This window comes from Nipponia nippon, unplaced genomic scaffold, assembly GCF_047370975.1.
Source record: "Nipponia nippon isolate SJK-2023a ecotype South Korea unplaced genomic scaffold, ASM4737097v1 scaffold_26, whole genome shotgun sequence".
Classification (NCBI taxonomy): Eukaryota; Metazoa; Chordata; class Aves; order Pelecaniformes; family Threskiornithidae; genus Nipponia; species Nipponia nippon.
Window position 1 is genome coordinate 58,298 of NW_028262343.1, and position 22,825 is coordinate 81,122.

The 22,825-nt window shown below is 51.7% G+C and overlaps 1 protein-coding gene across 1 annotated transcript; it reads right to left on the bottom strand.

Annotated features, from left to right (window-relative positions):
* Window positions 1-16,002: 16,002 nt before the first annotated feature.
* Window positions 16,003-18,066, bottom strand: LOC148055116 (avidin-like). Its single transcript, XM_087762387.1, has 5 exons — window positions 17,978-18,066; window positions 16,932-17,058; window positions 16,600-16,810; window positions 16,134-16,254; window positions 16,003-16,052 (listed from the first exon to the last, which is right to left on the bottom strand). The coding sequence occupies exons 1-5, from the start codon at window positions 18,064-18,066 to the stop codon at window positions 16,019-16,021; spliced, it is 582 nt and encodes a 193-aa protein (XP_087618513.1). The 3' UTR covers window positions 16,003-16,018.
* Window positions 18,067-22,825: the final 4,759 nt, after the last annotated feature.

Genomic DNA, 22,825 nt, shown 5'->3' on the forward strand with positions numbered 1-22,825 from the left:
TGCACAAAGCCTCCCCATGGGAGGGTGGCTGTGGGGCAAGAAAAACCCTGCAGGTTTGAGGCAGGGCAGAAACCAGAGCCAAGCCCTACATCCCCACAGAAACCCTTTATTTTGTGCCTGGTGTCCAGCCTTCATGCTAGTCTGAACTTGCCTGGGAAAACATGAACCCATGGGCTGAAAGCTGCCAAAACACAGCACGTCAGCACGGGCAGAGCCTGGCCAGGGGGATCATTGTCTCCTTGTGGGCCTGGCCTGTGCCTCCTGCATTTTCCCACATGCTGTTATTTTATTGGGGTGAAAACGCTGGTGCCAATCCTGCAGGAAACCCCAAATCACTGTGGTTCATTCAGCTGGGGTCACCTATGCTGTGGTGGTGGGTACAGAGGGGAAACCCGAGGGAGGGGCACCATGTCCTTGCTGGGTGCTGAGCAGGGCTCCAGCACCCTGTGGCAGAGGCTGCTCTGGGTGCTGGCATCATGCTCTGCTCTCTCCCCCCTGGGCTATGTGTGAGGGGAGTTCCAGGGGGGTCCAGCTGGGGCCAGACCCCATCCTGGGCTCACCCAGCCCTGGGGCACACCTGGGATGCAGGAACTGGCCAGGTCACAGGGATGCTCCTTAGCCCCTGTTCATCACCAGGGACAAACCCATTTCACCCTCCCAGTCCCACTGTGTCTCATCCCATGGGATTTCTCCCCTCTCCAGCCCAGGGTGCAGGAAAGCTTGGTACAGCAGTGGCTGGGACCCAGCACTCACCGGGTGACTTTCCAGTCCTTGTCAGGGCCCTCGGCCACCTCTTGCAGGAGCCACAGGGTGTGCAGGGTCTCTTCCCCAGTGGCGTCCACATATCACTGGCCCAGGAAGGCAGTCGTCTGGTCTCTCTCTGAGTCTGGAAGGGTCCGAGGGGACATGAACCGGGGCAGCAAGGCATGAAGCCACCCCCCTGGGTCCCGCTGGTGTCCCTGCTGCAGGGCAATGGCCCCCTCCCACCTACCTGGGAGCTGTCAGCACACAGTGAAGAAGGTGGGCTGTGAGACCAGCCCCGCATCTTGCTGGGACCCCTCCAGTGGTGAGGTGAGGATTTTGGGGTTGCCAGCTGCAGGCCCTGGCAGGTAGGAACTGGAGAAGCTGCCATCCTTGCTGAGGATGGACACAACCATCTGGCAGCTGGCGTCACTCCGCCGGGACTCGAAGAGGAGGTACTGCAAGGCTAGCGCTGTGGCTCGGGGTACCTGGCCAGGCAGGGGGGCACCCTGCTTCCATCCCACCACCCTGGCTCTGCCCCGGGGCAGCACTGGGGGACGCACCGTGGACCCCGTACGAAGCTCGTGCCACCAGCATTGCCACCTCGGCACAGACATTGCACCCGTGGCACCAATTGCCTTCAGCTCAGCTGCTGCTCCAGGCTGTTTGCTGCTCCCATCCAGGGGAGAGTGGGCCTTCCCCATGCTAAAGCGGGATGCGCTGCTTGCTTTGTGCACTTGGTGGGAAATGGAGTTTCTCTGGGGCATGGCTCTGTTTGCCTGTCTCTGGGCGGATTCTCACAGCAAGAAGCATCCTTGCACGAGTGGTCCCTCCCTCCTGGCCTCTCTGCAGCTTCCCCTGGCATCGTGTAGTGCTGGTCCCACCAGCTCCAGCAGCCCAGCCCCAGCTCCCTGCCGAGCACCACAGCCCCCAGCCCCACCCTTTGGGGTGTAGCAGGGTGCCAGCGCCACACCCCCATCACTACCCATCCCCATACCTTCCTCTCCGCAGCGGTGACTCATGCTGCCAGGGCGAGGACGAGGGCAAAAGCACCACTCCCCATGGCTGTGGGGCTGCAAAATACCCAGCACAGCTCCCTCCCAGCCCTGTGCCCCGGCCCCCTTTTATAGGGCTGTAACCGGGGCACAGCAGGCACTGGGCTGGCAGCTGCGGGGCAGGCAGCCAGGTGGCAGGGTGCCTGGGACAGTGTTAAGTCCCAGTCTGACTGTCAGGCTCGGGGAAGGTTTGTAATGATCCCAAGAGTGAAATTAAGACACAAACGATGTCATATGCCGCCAATCAGACGTTTTATTGGATAAATATAAAAGAGTAAAGCGATAGGAAAGGCAGGAAATATTAGGAGGAAATTAAGCAAGCATTCAGAGAGATAAGCAAAGGATAGTCACCACCATGGATCCAGCGGTGTCCCGTTGGTCTGAAAGGGTTAAAGCCAAGATGATAGACAAAGCCACTGCATCAAAATGCCTCCTGAAAGAATTAAAGCCTAGGGGCAAGGAGGATATTTTAAATATCTTAGTCACTTAACTAAACAAAAGAAAGGCCTTTGGGATTTATGGAGTAGTTAGAATGGTTGTAAGATAAGGGGGCTTCCGGGATAATCCCATCTCAGACAACTGGGACTTGGGAGAACAAATGCAGGGAAGATAGGAAGTCACGAAAGAATGACGACAACAGCCTTGAAGGACACCGTTTATGTGATCCTAGGACTGAGTTTGCACAGAAGCAAAGGTCAATCAGCGAACACAGTGAAGAAGACTATGAGCCTTCATCTGAAGACCCCCAAAGACCACCTGAAGACCACCACGGGAGACGACTGCACATGCGGATCGGACATTTGCATATGTTAATAAGTTCCAGGAAACCTCATGTTTATGTAAACAAATTCCCAGAAATCCTGTGAATATGTAGGACTTTATAGTATATAATCTCTGAAAGTCCACCAAATCGGTGGAGCACTTATGGTGGAGAATCCCCAGTGCTGCCCAGCGCTGCAATAAAGGATACCTGCTTAATAGTGACTTCCTTGCTATTGAGTTTCATTTCAGGGACTCTCTGAATACTCCGTTTCTCCCTTGGGGAGATTCGGACTGTGAGGAGAAGCATCCGTGAATTTTTTTATCAGTTTTGGCAACCCAGATGGGACCCTCTCTGCTCGGCTGCAGGACCCGTTGAGAACGGGACTCCCTAGGGTACCCCCAGAAAATTTCCGGAGGGACTCCTTGCCTCAGTCGGATCGCTGTGGGAGCAGACAAGGACCGTCTTCAGAAAAATGTATTCTTTCTTAAATTTGGTTTGGGACTAGTCATCTGTCGGAAACCCCTGTAAACCGTGAGTGGTTCACGCTTGGTGGAGTATACCGGGCTGCTAGCGCCTTAAAGGTATACACTTGGGAGCACTTTGGTGCTCATTTGGTGGTTATTTGGGAACTCTTGCTTTTGGGTATATTGGATCTTGGCTTTGGAACTCGGTTATTTGATTTGGGGATTGTGTTTGGCACGTTATAAGGACAAGTAGTTGCTCTGTGTTTGCTTTTAGGATTTTTGTTCATTGTATTGGTATGTGAGCGTTTTTGTTGTCAAAAGTGTCTATACTGTCCTGTGCCTGTGTGAATGAGACGTACTCTTAGTACGAAGCGAGTGCGGAGTCCTGATCCGCAGTTTCGTTGTCTCGCGAGGGAAACGGCCGGAGATGGGCGAAGTGAAAGAAAAAGATTGTATGGATGTAAAACAGTAATTCTGTAACCCTCTAAGTGGTAAAGTGTGGACCATGGAACTAACAGTTAAGATACTGTGGGAATACAGGAGAGAACTGGGACCAAAAAAATGGGAGGGTCACAACAAAGTAGAGAGAGACCAAAGAAATATCCATTAGGTTGCATTTTATATCACTGGAAGGACATAGGGGGTCCTCCTGGAGGAAATGTGAATAAGAAAACTCTAAGTATTGTAATCAGTGGTGGCCATTGTATAAATTAGATGATGAAGAGAAGTGGCCTTTGAATGGGACTCTGAAGTATAATGCCTTGCTGCAACTCCTGTTATTTCTAAGGAGGGAGGGAAAATGGGACAAAGCTATGTATGTGGATATGTTTTTCACCCTCCGAAATCAGCCTGAGTGGCAGAAAGATTGTGGTTTTAATTTTGCTCCCCAAGATCCCATGGTGTTGGCTTTGGAAAAGGAAAATCAGAAAGAGTTAGGGAAGTTGAAGCGGTGTTGTTCAGCATGTAGTATTGGACAGAGGTGTTTGAAGGTGAAAGAGAGACCCAGAAAGGCGGAAGAAAGGATAGAGGACTATGAGGCACCCCCGGGTCTGGGACCAGCTTCAACTTCAAACCTCTCCAACGGTCCCAGACAGTGAGGAGGAGGTTTCGGAAGGAGACACGGGACCCTCTATTTCCCCGAGACATACCCCAATTATGACCAGGACCCGCAGTAAAATGAGACCTATTATAGAGGCGCCTTTAAGGCAGGCAATGGGCCCTGGGGGACCCATGGTAATAAGGGTGCCTTTCCAGATGGATGATGTGGATAAGTGGAGGGATGCAGTCAAGGGGTACAGGGAGGACCCAAGTGGGGTTGGGAAAAGGTTTGAGTGGATTATTAAGAATTTGACCCGGATTGGAAAGATGTGGATCTTATGCTAGATGCTATGACTGAAACTGAGAAGCAGCTTGTATTAAAGGCAGCCCGAGCTCATGTAGAAACACAGATTGAGGGACGAGTTTTACAGGACACAGCCGAAGATCATGTGCCCTCCAGGGACCCGGGTTGGGACCCTAATGATCCAGCTCAGTACCATTTGTTGCAACGATACCGAACCTGGATCAAATTGGGAATGGAACATGCGATCCCAAAGTCAGTTAATTGGTCTGCTCTGTATGCTATCAAGCAGGGGCAGACTGAAACGCCCATGGAGTTTTTAGATCACTTATGGGCTGCTGTGAGAAGATTTACTACTATGGAACTGGAGTCAGAAGCTGCCACACATCAGCTGGTATCATTATTTTTGGGCAATCCACTAATGATATCAGAAGGAAACTTCAGAAACTTAGGGAACCAGATATAAGGAATTTAGAAAAGTTGCTGGAGGAAGCGTGGAGAGTATATCGGAATGGGGAAGGAGAGGACAGAAGGAAACTGGGAAAGGAGATAGTGGCTGCGTTAGCTCAGCAAAATTTAGAAAAAGTGCAGGCAGGAAGAGCTAGGCAAGTAGGGCGAGGAATGAGTAACAGAGGTAGGGGTAGTTTGAGATATAATCAATGTGCTTATTGTAAAGGGTTCAGACACTGGAAAAAGGAATGCCCCCAGCAGACACGTAATTTGAAGACTGTGGCAGAATTACAAGAGAATGATTGACGGGGACCAGGGGAATGCTCCCTAGCGGAACCCTTGGTAAAAGTTCAGCTAGGGAAAGAAGAGAAACCTGTAGAATTTTTGATAGACACAGGTGCCACATTCTCTGTATTGAATCAAACCTTGTTACCTATAAGTAAACAAAATGTTAATGTTGTGGGAGCAACTGGGCAGGTTGAAAAAGCTTTTTTCTTGAGACCATTAAAATTTAGAATTGGGAAGAGTGTGGGGATTCACAAATTTCTCTACCTGCCTGAGGCTCCTAGACTGTTACTGGGAAGGGATCTATTAGAACAACTAAATGCCGAAATAAAATTCAGAAATGGGGAAATTGAGTTTAAAATACTAGATGAAAATCACATTGGAATTTTAAGTTTGGTTCTTACCGAACCCCAAATTAGAGAAAAAGAAATTATACAAGAAATAAAAGACCAGGTATACCCAGGAGCGTGGGCCTCAGGAATACCTGGAAAGGCTAAAAATGCTGAATTGGTTGTTGTTAAACTCAAAGAAGGGGCACAACCTGTTAAGATAAAGCAATACCCCTTGAAATCGGAGGATAGGCGAGGGGTAAAAAGCATTATAGAAGAGTTTATAACATTTGGACTATTAATTGAATGCTCTTCAGAATATAACACTCCCATTTTGCCCTTCAAAAAACCTGATGGCAAAACTTATCAATTGGTGCAAGATTTGTGGGCAATAAATCAAATAGTTGAAGATTTGTATCTGGTAGTGGCAAACCCATATACTCTGCTGACTGGTTTAAAGGAAACCTATGAATGGTTCACTGTATTAGACCTAAAGGATGCATTCTTTTGCCTTACCTTGGCTCCAGAAAACTGCAATTTATTTGCCTTTGAATGGGAAAACCCTGATACAGGACGAAAAACCCAACTGACCTGGACAGTGTTACCTCAAGGATTTAAAAACAGCCCTACCATTTTTGGGAATCAATTAGCTAAGGAATTAGAGACCTGGGAGAGGCCCCCAGGAAATTGGATTCTTTTGCAATATGTGGATGATATCTTAATAGCCACAGAAAAGAAGGATGAAGAGTGTAGGGAATGGACTGTGAGCTTGTTGAATTTTCTGGGATTAAGTGGTTATCGAGTCTCATTACAGAAAGCCCAAATCTTGAAGAAGGAAGTAATATACCTGGGATTCGTGATTTCTAAGGGACAAAGACAGATCGGGAATGACCGAAAGGAAACCATCTGCAGGACCCCAGAACCAACCACGGTAAAAGATGCAAGCAGACCAGACGTGAAGGAGGAGCCGCTGGAGGGAGCCGACCGAACGTGGTATACTGATGGGAGCAGTTTTGTAAAGAATGGAATTCGAATGGCGGGATACTCTGTGACCACCACAGACCAACTGGTGGAAGCAAAGTCACTCCCTAAGGACACATCTGCACAACGAGCTGAAATAATTGCCCTAGTGAGAGCCTTGGAGCTGGCCGAAGGGCTTCGAGTAAATATTTGGACGGATTCAAAATATGCCTTTGGTGTAGTCCATGCCCATGGAGCAATTTGGAAGGAACGAGGACTCTTAACTGCTCAAGGGAAAGGTATAAAACATGCTGATATAATTTTGCGACTTTTAGATGCTGTACAACTTCCGTCAGCAGTGGCGATTATGCACTGCAAAGGGCATCAGAAAGGTAACACTGACAGGGAAGTGGGAAATAAATTGGCTGATCACGAGGCAAGACGAGCTGCGGAACAAGGTGAGGTATTAAGTATAATTCCTGAAAAATCTTTGCCACTACCTGAGACAAACATATGATTTAGATCTTTGTGAAACCACCTCTGACAGTATCTTATGTGGACAACAGTCTCAATTATATGAACCATGCTTATTAGAACATTCTGTTAACAGTTGGAAATGGATGATCCTGTCTCCTGATGTGTTTGAAATGTTTGTAGAAATTAATGCCAGATGTGTGTTTAGTGACTAACAACCGATCGGTAGTTGAAGAATATCACCTAATCACTCCCTTTATAGGATGTCTTAAGAATATAACCCATTTAACTTGGCATGGAGAAACATATTCATTTTTCGCATATACAGAAGAACAAGTGGCAAGGTTTTGGCATTATGAGAGCTTAAATACAGGTCGTGCAAGCATATCTCTGGAAAAATTAAACAAAATCTTGAACCAATCTCAGGAACTCAGAGAACATTTAAAGAAAAGAAATAAGACACTAGCTGAGTCCATCATTAAAACAATAATAACTAAGGACAAACTTGTTGGACTGTGTAGTCAAATTAAAGATGATACCGCCCATCATTGCTGGGATATCTTTTCGGGATACTCACCCTCTGCAGAGAAAACTTTTGAACGTTCTAGTCCACCCACTCTTGATATTATTGGTGTTTGTTATTATACTAACAGTTGTCAATTGCCTTTTGTGGTATAAGCTGAAGAAATTGGCTATGAGAGTTTGGGCCTTGCCTAAGGTGATAAAATATGAAAACTTAAGACCTTTGTAAAGAAATTTACAAAGTTTAAAGAAAATGGGGGGAATGAAAGGGTTAAAGCCAAGATAGACAAAGCCATTGTATTAAAATGCCTCCTGAAAGAATTAAAGCCTAGGGGCAAGGAGGATATTGTAAATATCTTAGTCACTTAACTAAACAAAAGAAAGGCCTTTGGGATTTAGGGAGTAGTTAGAATGGTTGTAAGATAAGGGGGCTCCGGGATAATCCCATCTCAGACAACTGGGCCTTGGGAGAACAAATGCAGGGAAGATAGGAAGTCACAAAAGAATGACGACAACAGCCTTGAAGGACACCGTTTAGGTGATCCTAGGACTGAGTTTGCACAGAAGCAAAGGTCAATCAGCGAACACAGTGAAGAAGACTAGGAGCCTTCATCTGAAGACCCCGACGACCACCCAAAAAACACCAAGGAAAATTACTGCGCATGTGTATCGGACATTTGCATATGTTAATAAGTTCCAGGAAACCTCATGTTTATGTAAATGAATCTCATTATGTAGATGAATTCTCAGAAATCCTTTGAATATGTAGGACTATAGTATATAATCTCTGAAAGTCTACCAACTCAGTGGAGCACTTATGGTGGAGAATCCCCAGTGCTGCCCAGCGCTGCAATAAAGGATACCTTCTTAATAGTAACTTCGTTGCTATTGAGTTTCATTTCAGGGACTCTCTGAATACTCCGTTTCTCCCTTGGGGAGATTCGGACTGTGAGGAGAAGCATCTGTGAATGTTTGTATCAGGTCTTCAGTATTTGGTGGTGGATGGCCACACTCGGGTTTCGTTGTGCCATCTTTTATCCGGTGTTGGAGAGGGAGTTTGCCCTCTCGTTTCAGTTTGGTTACCCAGGGCAACAGCACGTACCCAACACAGGCACATCCAATCACACAATATATATTGTTGGTGGGCAAGGGGCCTGGCCCGGATACCAGTTGGTGTCTTATTCTTGGTGGTGCCTGATAAGCCAAAGAATGGCCTGCTGCTTCAGCAAGTTTGCACAAGTTTCCTTGCAAGATAGTGGTACTTGATAAGCCAAAGAATGGCCTGCCCTCGGGTCTTCTCATACAAAAGAAGAGTGATCTGCTGTCTGGTCTTATCAGATAAACACACACGAGCAAGCTTTGAGACAATTGTTCTTAACACTTCAGTCTCTTACAGACAGGCGACGTGAGGAGGTCTGTGTGACCCAGGCAGTGCTGGAGGAATGTGGGGATGAGCACATCTGTGGAGAGGCAGGGGCAGGGGGGTGTTTTTAAGGCCCTAATAGCAGCCTGGAAAGCATCAGCTGCCGCCTTTGGGAATTTTTCTCCTGTGCATGCAGGCTGGAAATTATTACCTGTTTAAACATTTAACTGCTCCCTGCTTTGCTGGTGCCACTGCCTGGCCAGGGTGTCACCCATGTGGTGCCGGGGCATCCCTGGCAGAGGCAAGCTGCAGTGCTGTGCAGGAGGGAAGGCTCGCCCTGCCTTCTGCTTTAGCAGCAATAACATTTCCCCAGCATCTTCTGCATATTGGCTGCTAATTTTGCTACGTTTGCTTTTACAGGAGTTAAGAGGAAGAAGTAACTGCAGCAGGACACTGGGGTCCAACCAAGTCTCTTTACTAAACGCACTAACCTTCCTTGTGTTTGCATCACTGCTCTTAGGGGCTTTGGATGTGCACAACAGGGTGTGCACTGTCCCTGTGCACCCAAGCTGCTGCTCTGCTCCCTGCAGTGCCCAGAGCAGGCATGGGGCTGTGGGCAACCGAAAATTAAGGTGGGATTCAGGTGCCTAAATACCAGGACAGCAGTGTCTGTGGCACTGGATGGCACCAGGGCTGTGGTGTGTGTACTGGGGGTGGTGGAGCCACTCAGTGGTTGCCTCGAGCCCCAGCACACCCTGGGGCCCCACTGCTGCTGCTGTTCACCGCCTCTCCCTCTGGTCCGGGTGGCCCTGAAGGCTGGGGTGAGTGGAAACCATTCCTCTCCTAACACATCGCTCCTCCTTGTTGCCTTTTACACAGTCACAAACTCACAGGCTTTTCACAGAGGCCTGAAAAATCCCCCTGGTGGCTCTCTTGCCCTTGCCCTTGCCCTTGCCCTGGATGCCATGCTCCATCCTTTTGGCCTGACACCAGCCCCTGCCTTTCTGTGCTGTTTGGCAGGGACAAGCTGCCCCGTTTGAGGTACCAGGGAGGTGGCAGCCACTGCTCCACGTCACACACGGCAGTGTGCACTGGCCTTGCTGGGGCTGGGCCAGGCTGGATGGACTGTATGGCTTATGTGCCAGCATCCCTGCTGCTGGGTTATATTTGTAACGCTTCTGCAAGAGCCTTCGGGTTCACCCACGGACCTGCCAAAAACCTTGTGTCAAAAGCGCAAGCTTGGCAGGTGTCCACAGAAGCAGATTGAGCAGCACTGCTGAAACGCAGTAGCAGAGAAGGGTAAAATTCCTGGTTGTAACCCAGAGGGATGGGATGGATGGGATAGGACAGGATGGGGGCTTTGACTGTGCATGTTTTACTTAGGGTGCTGTGCAGCACAAAGGAAGCACTTTACTAACATCTCACATCTATCGATACCATTACCTCCATCACCCAACTCTGCAGGGAGTCCTGGGGCTGGAAAGGCATCTGGCAGAGATGGATATGAAGGCACCACAAGGCAGGCAGCTAGATTCAGAATGCCGATGTCACCTCTGCCACTGGTGGGCAGGTGTGGAGCGATGTCACAGGTTGGAAGTTCAGATTAGGATAAAGTAGGAAATGAGCCCAGGGAGCTGGATGAGGGTAATGGGGGGGGGTGGGGGGGTGGGATCCAGATGTCCCCAGGGAAGGGCAGTTGTGGCCAGCACATAGCAATGAGCCCTTCCCTCTGCAGGGGGACCTGTGGGGACAGAAGCTGCCTCAGAGGGGAAGCGAGGGCAGTTTTTTAAAAAACACAACCACAGCTGATGTGATTTTTACTTTTTTTTTTTTTATGTGAGAGGCTGATTTTGCTTGCCTTGGGGGGCCAGGTTGCAGCCAAAGTGTGCCGTCACAGGGTGGGTAAAGCTGCGTCCTCGCAGGATGGGGACAAGCTCAGCAGGATCTTTCCTTTCAGGGTGCGTTTGCGTGTGAAGACATTTCCGCCCACCCTGCGGGGAAGCAGAGTTCCCATGGGATGACCTGCAGACATAACCCACTCAGGGGTGGCCCTAAATGCCCCTCAACTTGCTCCAAGCAGCTGCCAGTTGCCCCCGTCTAGGGCAAGCCCCTTGCCCAGGAGGCATTGGCATCCCTGCTGCAAACCCACGCTGGGGGGGGTTACCAGGGGTGGTCCCTTTGCCCAGGGGCATGCTCATCCTCAGGGGTCCTGGGGAGGCCCCCTCTGTGGGGCTGCTGCCCACCACATCCCTCTGCTACCTCGTGGCTTTCCAGTCCTCCTCAAGGTTAGTTTTGTAACTAAACAAAAGAAAGGCCTTTGTGATTTAGAGAGTAGTTAGAATGGTTGTAAGATAAGGGGGCTCCGGGATAATCCCATCTCAGACAACTGGGCCTTGGGAGAACAAATGCAGGGAAGATAGGAAGTCACAAAAGAATGACGACAACAACCTTGAAGGACATGGTCCCAGAACTGAAGCAAAGGTCAATCAGCGAACGCAGTGAAGACTACGAGCCTTCATCTGAAGACCCTGATGACCACCCAAAAACCACCAAGGAAGATGACTGCGCATGCGGATCGGACATCTGCATATATTAATAAGTTCCAGGAAATATCATGTTTATGTAAATGAATTTCTCCGAAATCCTGTGAATATGTAGGATCTTATAGTATATAATCTCTGAAAATCTACCAAATCGGTGGAACACTCATGGTGGCGAATCCCCAGTGCTGCAATAAAATGCTTGCTTAATAACACTCCGTTGTTGTTGAGTTTCATTACATCGGTTTCCTTACCCAGCCACACTTAGCTTCCCACCTCGGTGAGGAAAGTTAGAAAGCAAGGGGGTTTGGAGAACACCGATCTTTGTATCAATGGAGCCCTGCTTTCCTGGGGATGGCTGAAAACCTGCCTGCCCATGGGAAGTAGTGAATGAATTCCTTGTTTTGCTTTGTTTGCGTGCGTGGCTTTTGTTTTACCTATTAAACTGTCTATCTCAACCCATGAGTTTTCTCACTTTTGCTCTTCTGATTCTCTCCCCCATCCCACCGGGGGGGGAGTGAGTGAGCGGCTGTGTGGTGCTTAGTCGATAGCTGGGGTTAAGCCACGACAGGTCTCGACTAGGGGGCTGGCAGGAGTGCCAGCCACAGACATGGCGGAGGGGGCAGAAGCTACTGGACTTCATTTATAAGTGACATTATAGGCTTGAAAATCAGATTTATTCTTTTGTCGTCACTGCAGCATGGCTTGGTACTGACCAGCCGTGGAGTCCCTGAGCCACCCAGGAACTCTCCAGCTCCATCTGCTTAGGTGGAACAACAGCTGGATTGAGACAGATGTTGGGCACTGAGACATTGGACACTGAGATGTTCAGTGATGAGACATTTGTAAACAGTTGCTAGGAACAGTCCCTGCAGAAATGGCCACATAGGACAGTCTTCTGCACGCAGTTAAGACATGTAAGTGCTGTTTCCCATGTAGCTGAGACAAGCAGTAGCGATGGATCATGCGTGCACTGGAGCATGGCCAACAGCCGGACAAGAGCTGAACAGGGAGTGGTTCAGGGAGTGTCATCTGACCCTGCTGGATGTGCTGCTGCAAGGACCCCTGCAACAGAGACTCCTTCTCCATCCGGAGAGTGACTGACTGATCACCTACATGAGCATTACCCAATGCCTAGATCCCAATAAATTAAATTTTCTTTTTTTAACCAATACACTACCTGTGAGCACCTGTGCAACAGACACCACAGCAGCAATCCACTGCGTGTGATTGCAAAGTGCTTCCTGCTTCCTCCAGCTCCCTGTGTTTCCAAAGGTGTTCACAGTGCGTAAACAACCATGACCAAGGCCTGCCATGCAGGAGCAACGGCTGGTTTTCCTCCCAGAGGAAGGTCTGCAGTGGGGCTGAAGGGGACCCTGCTGCTCAGCTTTGCTGTGCCGATGAGCCCGAGCTGGAAGGAGGCAAATAGCACTGGGTTTGCAGCTCAGAGAGGCACAGCAGACATGAGCAGCGTGCAAAGCACTGTGAGCAGGTCTTGCAGCTGGGTAAAACCCAGTGCTGATGAATGCCCAACATCCATGGGGAAGCATCCTCAGCCACAGCCCCCCAGACCTGCACAATCACCCCCGGCACACCACATCCTATCACCCCAAAACTGAGATGCTAAGTGTGTCACAGCTTTGCCGGGTGCCCTCGTATAGGGATTGGCCTTGCAAACAGCTCTACCAGCCTGTGCCCACTGCATTTCTCACTGGCACCGTGGCTGCCCATGGGGATTTGCACACTGCTCAAACCACAGTCAGCGTTGCCACCTTGCTGGAGCGTCCCAGGACTGCTGCAGAGCCTCCTGGGAGCCCTGCCCTGGGGAAATGTTGACATGAAGGCAATAATAAAGTCAGGAGGACACGTGTAGTAAAGCTGCAGGTTTAGCAGGATGCCCCACCACTGAGCTGGCCACGCTTCGGGGTGAGAGCACAGTCCCGTGGCCCCTCTGCCGCCCTCTTTCCTAATCCCCAGGTTCCTCAAAAGCAGGTAAAAGGCTGCACAGACCCAGGGATCCTGTAGCAGAGGGCTGATGTAAAGGCACTCTACTTAGAAAGGCTGTAAAGGAACTGAAAAAGCTGGAGAAATTCCAGGGAGACACCAAGAAGGAAACAACAGCATCGCTCCAGAACAGGAAGATGCACCCAAAAGAGTGTAGTGAGAGACTAATTTGTGCCAGAGCTTAGTGCTAGTGACTAAAGTAAACGAAGCCTTAGGCCATATGAATTGTACTTTGTCCTGGTTTCAGCTGGGATAGAGTTAATTTTCTTAGTAGCTGGTAGAGTGCTGTGTTTTGGATTTAGGATGAGAATAATGTTGATAACACACTGATGTTTTGGTTCTTGCTGAGTGGAGTTTGCACTGGTCAAGGACTTTTCAGCTTCCCGTGCTCTGCCAGGTGCATAAGAAGCTGGGAGGGGGCACAGCCAGGACAGCTGACCCAGACTGGCCAAAGGGCTATTCCATACCATATGACATCATGCTCAGTATATAAGCTGGGGGAAGAAGGAGGAAGGGGGGGACATTGGGCATGACGGCATTTGTCTTTCCAAGTAACCGTTACATATGATGGAGCCCTGCTTTCCTGGAGGTGGCTGAACACCTGCCTGCCCATGGGAAGTAGTGAATGAATTCCTTGCTTTGCTTTGCTTGCGTGCACGGCTTTTGCTTTACCTATTAAACTGTCTTTATCTCAACCCGTGAGTTTTCTCACTTTTACTCTTCCGATTCTCTCCCCCATCCCACTGGGGAGGAGCGAGCGAGTGGCTGTGTGGTGCTTAGTTGCTGGCTGGGGTTAAACCACAACAACTTTAACCTTTGTTTTTATCTATGGAAATGTAACCAGTAGGTAAGGAAGTATAAGTAAAACTTTAAGTACAGGTTATTCTGTAACAAAAGATAAGGAAACGTCTCAAGACACAGACAAAAAGGGTGCCTGGAGGCTGTGAGAGCAAATCAGAAGAAGAGAAGACCTCAGACTCCGTGAACAGGATTGGACGAGCAGAAGCGCCATCAGGAAATCAAGTGACCTATAGAGACTATAAAATCCGGTAACAATTGACAGGTGGGGTCCCTCTTGAGAGGCACCCAGCTCGAGCTGTAGCTACTATTGGCTATTAAACATAGCAGAAGAAGGAACTCTGATTCTTTTATTAAAGCGGAACCTAGGGATGAGCCCTGTTGAGGTGGCACCCGCTTAATTCCTACCACGGTCTAGATGGCAGTGGCATAATTCCTACCATGGTCTAGGTAGCAGCTGTATAATTCCTACAACAAGAGAAAACGTGAAAAGCAAACTACGCGCAAATCTGCAACAAGGTGGGCCAACACAAAGAGCAGGTGGAAAACTTGCTAAAGTCATGGATGCTGTTAGCAAAGCTCTCCCACAGCATCCACTGCAGGAAAGCCAGGGGAGCAGTGGGAGGTGGCAGCCCCACCAGCCCACTCCTGCCTTTGGGCTGCCCAAATCCCAGGCAGGATGCCAGCACGGGGCATGCAGCACCGTCCGGGGTTATTTTGGGACCGGGCAGCTCAAGGACCAAGTTTCAGATTCAGACCCAGAGCTGAGTTTCCTGGAAATCATTCGTTTTGGCTGGGAGGGGCAACTCAGGCAGCACCAGTGCTGCCCATTTACAGTAAGCTGCCCTTTACAAAGTCCGGCAGGCAGGGGTTTGGGGCTGGATTTGCTGGGCTTCCCCTTTCCAGTAAATCAAACATATTTCCCTAGGAAGAGGTTCGGAGCTGGATGTGCTGCAGCTACCAGCGCTGTGCTGCCAGCATGGAGCAGCCCTTGCTGCTTGCCAGGAGCTCAGGCACAACTGGGACCCCGCACCTGCCTGCCCGAGGGCTGCCTCAGAGCAGGGGGGGCTCCCAGCCAGCTTCTTGGGGTGCAGAAGGCCCCCCCAGCTCACCCTCCCATCACGCTCACCCAGCATGGAGCAGGGAAGAGCCAGTGCTGACCCGCGCTTAGTGTCAGAGGGTCACTTTGGGGATGTGCCATCCCTGCCCCCCCCCCGTCTCTCAGATGCAGAGTCCCAGGCTTCTGCCTGGCAGGAGGAGGGAGCCCCTTTGGGAGCGGGATCCCCCAGAGGGGAGGGAATCTATCCTCCCCAGCAGAAATTAGGGTTGGCTGGAGCCTGACACCATGTCCTGAGCTGGAGCCACTTTGTTTGGCACTAGCAGCTAATCTGTACTGAAAATAAAGTCGGACTTTCTTGGGGCAGGAGCACCTGGCAGGAGAAACCAGACAGCAAGTGTGCCTGTGTAGAGACCGTCTTCTCCTCTGTGCTGGCTTCCCAAAGACCTTTCCTGGTCTTTACCTTACTCACACTGGTTGCCCTTCTCTCTTTGGCAACCTGCAGTGATCTGCAGCAGCTGCAAAGCCCCTTTGGGCTGGAAAAGGGGCTTTCTCAGGGCCAGTCTCTTTCCAGCGTAATGGGGTGAGAGCTTTGCCCTGCACCCACCGCAGTGCTTTAGCCCAGCTTCCCCGGGACATATCCGCAGACTGTACAAGGTTGGGTTTAAAGAAAAAATACTTTATTTGTTTTTTGGGGGCATCTTCCTCCAGAGCTGATAACAGCCCTGATGCTGGTACGCACTGATGCTACTGAGGGGTCCCCCAGTTTCCCAAGCCTGGTTGGAGCCGGGGAGCCGGCAATTGCTCTGCTTTCCACTGGGTTGCGAGAGCAATAAATGCTAAATGGAGGGCGAGAGGCTTCTCCTTCCTCTCTTCAGCCCATCTGAGTGAAGATGTTGCAGCCGGTCCTGCAGGGAAGCAGAAGCCTATCAGTGCCTGGCCGGCAGAGGGGCATGCGTCCCAGCCAGGCCAGGGGTCCCGTGGCTCACCTGGTGGCTTTCCAGTCGCTGGGCAGAGAGTCAACCTTCTCCCGCAGCAGCCAGGTGGTCTGCAGGACCTCCTCCCCGCCAGCCCCAGTGAAGCACTGGCTCATGAAGACGGCTGTGGAGTCTGAGAGTGGTGGCCATTAGCATCCCAGTGGGGTCCTGTCTGCTTTTGGGGCTTCACAAGCACCAGCGGGTTTAATGTTCACGGAGCCCGGGTGGGTCCCAATGGTTGCAGGGAAATGCTCTGTGGCAGAGATGCTGTCAAAGCAACTTTCAGTGCCTGAACAGTGTTTTAGGAGGTCTCCTGCTGTCTGCAGACACCAGCCAGAGCAGGGAGAGGTTGGGGAAGGATAGACTGGGGACAGGAGAGGAGGGGATGGAGGGATGTGGGGTGGGTGCTGGGACCTGCCTAACCTCCCCTTCCCATCCCCTGCCCCATCCAGGCATGGCTGCCACTGCAGCTACTGACCAGAAAACTTCTTCCAGTTGATGGTGAAGCTGAAGGTGCACTGCCTGTCCTCATCTAAGTGCTGGGAGCTGACGAGGGGGGATGGCTCGATGGGTTTCTGGGCACTTGACACAGCGGTGTGGTACTTGCTGGAGAAGTCAACCTGGCTGTCAACCGTGGACACATGCATCCTGGAGCCCAGCTCATTCTCCCACCAGCCAGTCAGGTTGCACTGCCAGGGAACAAGCGGGCATGTTCCCAGGGGCTGCCTGCACGCAGTGCCTACCTCTGCCCTGTGGGCTGAGCCCCCTGCCTGCGCCCCCCCCCAATGCCCATGGGGTGCCGGCACTCACCTTGCCGTTCCTTGCAGGACATTTCTGCTCGCAGCCTGGCCACCACTTGGTGTTGGTCGTCTTTGCCTCCTTTGCACTGACCTTCCTGCCCTGCCCGCCCAGGGATCTTGGCTGCCTGGCAGAGGAGCTTGGAAAAGAAATGAAACACAGGGGCAAGCTCTGGGCAGCAGCACAGCAGGGTTTCTCCAGAGCCCTGTGAGTGCTCAGGCACTCGTTTTTGAGAGACATGACATGATTTATAAAGTCGACGCCATCTCAGCCACATCAGGAGGGCCAAAAGCTGGAGTAAGCCAAGCAGAAGGGGAGAGGTGAAGAGAAAAAGCTAAAGGCAGGAGTCCCAGACAGGAAGGAACACAGGCAGGACCCCCACTCCAGCCCTGCCAGGTGAGCTGTGTGACCCCAGGACATGTCTGCCCATGCCTGTGGGGACATGTGCTGTGCTTAGCACCAGTGCGTGGTACCAGTGGAGAGCCCACCGGGACAGGCAGAGCCCTCAGGTCCATGGTAGGCTCCTGCGTAGCCAAGGAGGTGGCACAGCCAGTGCCCTGCAGCAGCCCACCTGCAAGGCTCCAGCTCCGGCTCCAAGCACTCCCTGTCCCCTCCCACACCGCACCTCCCTAGGCAGGAGCAAGCCATCCCTCTGGGGCAGGGTCCCCAGGTTACCCCTGCCACAATTCCCCTGCATGTCCCCCGGGTCGGGGGTCCTCACATGCTTGCCCCCTTGCACCAGGGAAGGGATCTCCATGCACGTCCCTCCCAGAGACACGGACAACCCCGGAGCATCCCTCCCCCTCGGAGCACCCCCCTCGGCAGGAGCTCCAGTCAATGTACCCCCTGGAGCAGAGGGTCCCCCTGCTGCCAGGAACTCCCCCCGCGGGTGTGTCCTCCACGCGTGTCCCTCCCCCCCAAGCGCTGCAGCTCCCACATGTGTCCCCCCGGGGTGGGTCTCCCACGCGTGTCCCTCCCCGGACACCGGGATCCCCACGTGTGCCCCCATGCAGCCTCCCCCGGGGCCGAGTTTCCCACGCGCGTCTCCCAGCAGCCACCCGCAGCAGGCGCTCCCACGCGTGTCCCCGCTTCCACCTGGGGCCGCCCCGACGGGCAGGGCGAGGGCGGAGAGGAGGCGGTGTCTCATCGGGCTGTAGCGGCGAGACTGGAGCGCACCGTGCTGGGGCCGCCCGCCCCTTTATAGCCCGGCTCGGCCTCGCCGCTGTCTTCCTGGAAAGTCCCGGCCGGCACCGGCGGGAGGGACAGGGACGGGGACGTGCATGGGCATGGGGATGGGATGGGGACGAGCACGGGGATGCAGACCGGGATGACTGGAGCTGCCCTCTGACATGGCCCAGCCTGGGGGTCCCTGGCCTGGGTCCTGGCAGCCTCTGGCTGAGGGCTGTGCCCGGGCTTCACCCCTGCCCTGCAGAAGCCCCTTCACCCCAAACCACCCCCTGGTCATTGCAGGGGATGGACAGAAGGACAGGGAGTCCTGAGGGCAGGGCAAGGGTATGTGTGCGGGAACAGGTGGCATTCTGCAGCATCTCCAGGGATTCGGCAGATGAAGGAAGCGAACCTACTCCAATGTTACATGTGGGATTCAGAAAAATGTTAATCACCAAGGACTGCTTAGAAGTTAATCACCAACAACCGACAGAAACCAAGGACAGAGGAGAGGCCTGTAAGATAAGAAGGAATATCTGAATGAAAGAGTGAGCTCAGAACGAAGATAATGGGGAGTCTGAACATAAAACAAGAAACTCCCTGGACATTGAGGAGTGTCAGCTGTGTTCTTAACAAAAGAGAACAGCCAAATCAGCATGATTAGGGGGAAAAAATCAATTACGTCAACAAGCGGACAGCTCGAATTTGAGGATAACGACCACCAAGGACCCCCGAAAGCATCCTCAGAATTAAACAGCGCATGCTCAGGTGGGAGGGGAAATATATTAATGATTTATGGGAAATAATTGTAATATTAATGACTTTTCTTGGAAAATTAATGAATATGTATGTTTTAAGTTTGATAAATACTTTGCTGGCATGACCTACAGCATGCACACTAGGTGGAAATATCCCCCGTGCATCCATCGCTGCAATAAAGAATGCCTACTTTCTAAATGCCAAATTGGTGTTAGAAAGTTTTTGGACCAGTTTGCGGTACCACCAACAGCAATAGGAAACCCCCAGGGTGTTGCAGGCTGGAGGTGGGGAGCCCCAGTCACACTTACCAGGCGAGAGCAAAAGGTTAGTGAACGTCAGGGCAGGATCAGGCCAGGGTGGGCTGTTCCTGCGGGGGAGCAGGACAGCTGCTGAAGGATCAAGGACGGGGCCATAAGGGAAGTGGGGCCAGGATGGGGGATGTTTAGGGCACCTGACAAGTGCAGCTTGGGGGTAGGGCAGCGGCAATAGCACTGTAGGTGCTGGCTTCCTGTAAACCCTGTGGGTTTGCTTTCTGCTTCTGTTCCACAATTAAGCAAGCAGACTGCTTACGTCGTCTCCTGTCCTGTGAGCTGCCTTTTTAGGAGACCCCAAGTGACACCCACAGCCATGGGGGTGATGAAAGGACAGAAATGAAGTTTTACTCCCTGGTCCCACATGGTTCTCGGTGGTCCCACATCCCCCGTGGACTCCCCTGCCAGGGCTCCCAGCCTCATCCTCCTGCTCCCACTGGGCTCCTAAGGCTTTAACCTCACAGACTATTTGGAGAAGCAGTTTGCAAGGGAAGTGCTGTGGCGGGGACCCACTCATGCTGCTGGTGACAGCCGCAGCAGGCGTTTGGGGAGGGTGAGCATGAGAATGAGCCCTGAGGATGCAGTGGTGAGGATGAGGGTGCGGGGGTGAGGATGAGAGTGGAGGGGTGGCTTTTGATCAAAAGCTGAACCACCAGACACCTCAGCCAGTTGTGGCTCAGCCGGTAAATGCATACCCTGGACAGGCTCTGGTCTGTGCACTCCCCAGGAGCTGGGGGGCCTGAGAGCAGCCCTGGAGCCCAGCAGGAAAGGAAGGAGAGGAGCAGAGGGTGAGGAAGGCTGGGGAAGGGCAGGCAGGGGCACCCTGCAAGAGGAAGAGGATGGTGGACAGACCCTGACACTTGCCCAGGGCACTGTGAGCTTGCTACCCCAAAATCCCTGCCCCATCAGGCAGTCTCTTCCACCGGCAGCCCTGCAGCCCCCAGGCAGCACCCCCCTCCAAGCCCTTCGTGCCTCTCCCTGCCCATGCAGCTCCTGCCTGGGGTGCTCATGGGTACCCAAGTTAGGAACTGTGAGTTAGGGATTAGGGAACCCATGAGTTAGAAACTTTGTGAGTTGCTGAAGTGATGAATTAGTGAGTTCATGTGTTAGATGAGTCCATGCAAAAGGCATTGAGCCCTTGTTTGACACAGAATCGTTTAGGTTGGAAAAGACCCTTAAGATCATCAAGTCCAACTGTTAACCTAGCACTGCCAAGTCCACCACTAAACCATGTCCTCAAGCACCACATCTACCTGTCTTTTAAATACCTCCAGGGATGGGGACTCAACCACTTCCCTGGGCAGCCTGTTCCAATGCCTGACTACCCTTTTGGTGAAGAAGTTTTTCCTAATATCTAACCTAAACCTCCCCTGGCGCAACCTGAGGCCGTTTCCTCTCGTCCTATCGCTTGCTACTTGGGAGAAGAGACTGACCCCCACCTCGCTACAACCTCCTTTCAGGTAGTTGTAGAGAGCAATAAGGTCTCCCCTCAGCCTCCTCTTCTCCAGACTAAACAACCCCAGGTCCCTCAGCTGCTCCTCATAAGACTTGTGCTCTAGACCCTTCACCAGCTTTGTTGCCCTTCTTTGGACACACTCCAGCACCTCAATGTCCTTCTTGTAGTGAGGGGCCTAAAACTGAACGCAGTACTCGAGGTGCGGCCTCACCGGTGCTGAGTACAAAGGGACAATCACTTCCCTAGTCCTGCTGGCCACACTATTTCTGATGCAAGCCAGGATGCCATTGGCCCTCTTGGCCACCTGGGCATACTGCTGGCTCATATTCAGCCAGCTGTTGACCAACACCCCCAGGTCCTTTTCTGCCAGGCAGCTTTCCAGCCACTCCTCCCCAAGCCTGTAGCATTGTTGTGACCCAAGTGCAGGACCTGGCACTTAGCCTTGTTGAATCTTATAAAATTGGCCTCGGCCCATTGATCCAGCCTGTCCAGATCCCTCTGTAGAGCCTTTCCATCCTCAAGCAGATCAGCACTCCTGGCCAACTTGGTGTCGTCTGCAAACTCGAATCCCTCATCCAGATCATCAGTAAAGACATTAAACAGAACTGGCCCCAATACTGAGCCCTGGGGAACACCACTTGTGACCGGCCACCAACTGGATTTAACTCCACCACAACTCTTTGGGCCTGGCCATCCAGCCAGTTTTTTTTACCCAGCGAAGAGTACACCTGTTCAAGCCCTGAGCAGCCAGCTTCTCCAGGAGAATGCTGTGGGAAACCATGTCAAAGGCTTTACTAAAGTGCAGGCAGACAACATCCACAGCCTTTCCCTCATCCACTAAGCAGGTCATCTTGTCATAGAAGGAGAACAGGTTAGTCAAGCAGGACCTGCCTTTCATGAACCCATGCTGACTGGGCCTGATCCCCTGGTTGTCCTCTACGTGCCATGTGATGGCACTCAGGATGATCTGCTCCATAACCTTCCCTGGCACCGAGGTCAGGCTGACAGACCTGTAGTTCCCCAGATCCTCCTTTCGTCCCTTCTTGTAGATGGGCGTCACATTTGCTAACCTCCAGTCAACTGGGACCTCCCAGGTTAGCCAGGACCGCTGGTAAATGATGGAAAGTGGCTTGGTGAGCACTTCTGCCAGCTCCCTCAGTACCCTTGGGTGGATCCCATCTGGCCCCATAGACTTGTGTGGGTCTACGTGGTGTAGCAGGTCACTAACCATTTCCCCTTGGATTATGGGGGCTTCATTCTGCTCCCCATCCCTGTCTTCCAGCTCAGGGGGCTGGGTACCCCAAGAACAACTGGTCTGACTATTAAAGACTGAGGCAAAGAGGGCATTAAGTACCTCAGCCTTTTCCTTGTCCTTTCTCACTGTGTTTCCCCCTGCATCCAATAAAGGATGGAGATTCTCCTTAGCCCTCCTTTTGTTGCTAATGTATTTGTAGAACCATTTTTTATTGTCTTTTACGGCAGTAGCCAGATTAAGTTCTAGTTGGGCTTTGGCCCTTCTAATTTTCTCCCTGCATAGCCTCACAACATCCTTGTAGTCCTCCTGAGTTGCCTGCCCCTTCTTCCAAAGTTCATAAACTCTCCTTTTTTTCCCCTGAGTTCCAGCCAAAGCTCTCTGTTCAGTCAGGCCGGCCTTCTTCCCCGACGGCGCGTCTTTTGGCACATGGGGACAGCCTGCTCCTGCGCCTTTAAGATTTCCTTCTTGAAGAATATCCAGCCTTCCTGGACTCCTTTGCCCTTCGGGACTGCCTCCCAAGGGACTCTGTCAACCAGGTCCCTGAACAGGCCAAAGTCTGCCCTCCAAAAGTCCAATATAGCAGTTCTGCTCACCCCAGTCCTTACTTCTCCAAGAATCGAGAAATCTATCATTTCATGATCGCTATGCCCAAGACAGCCTCCAACCATCACCCATCTCTCTCTCTTTCTTGTTGTTTTCCTTTTCATTACTATTATTATTATTATATTATTTCAGTTATTAAACTGTTCTTATCTCAACCCACGATTTTTCTGACTTTTGCTCTTCCGATTCTCTCTCCATCCCACCGGCAGAGGGAGGGTGATCGAGCAGTTGTGTGGTGCTTAGTTGCCGACTGGGGTTAAACCACGACAGTCCTTTTTGGAGAGAAACAAACCCCAGGAAAAACAAGTGATGCAACCGCTCACCACCCACTGACTGATGCCCAGCCAGTCCCCAG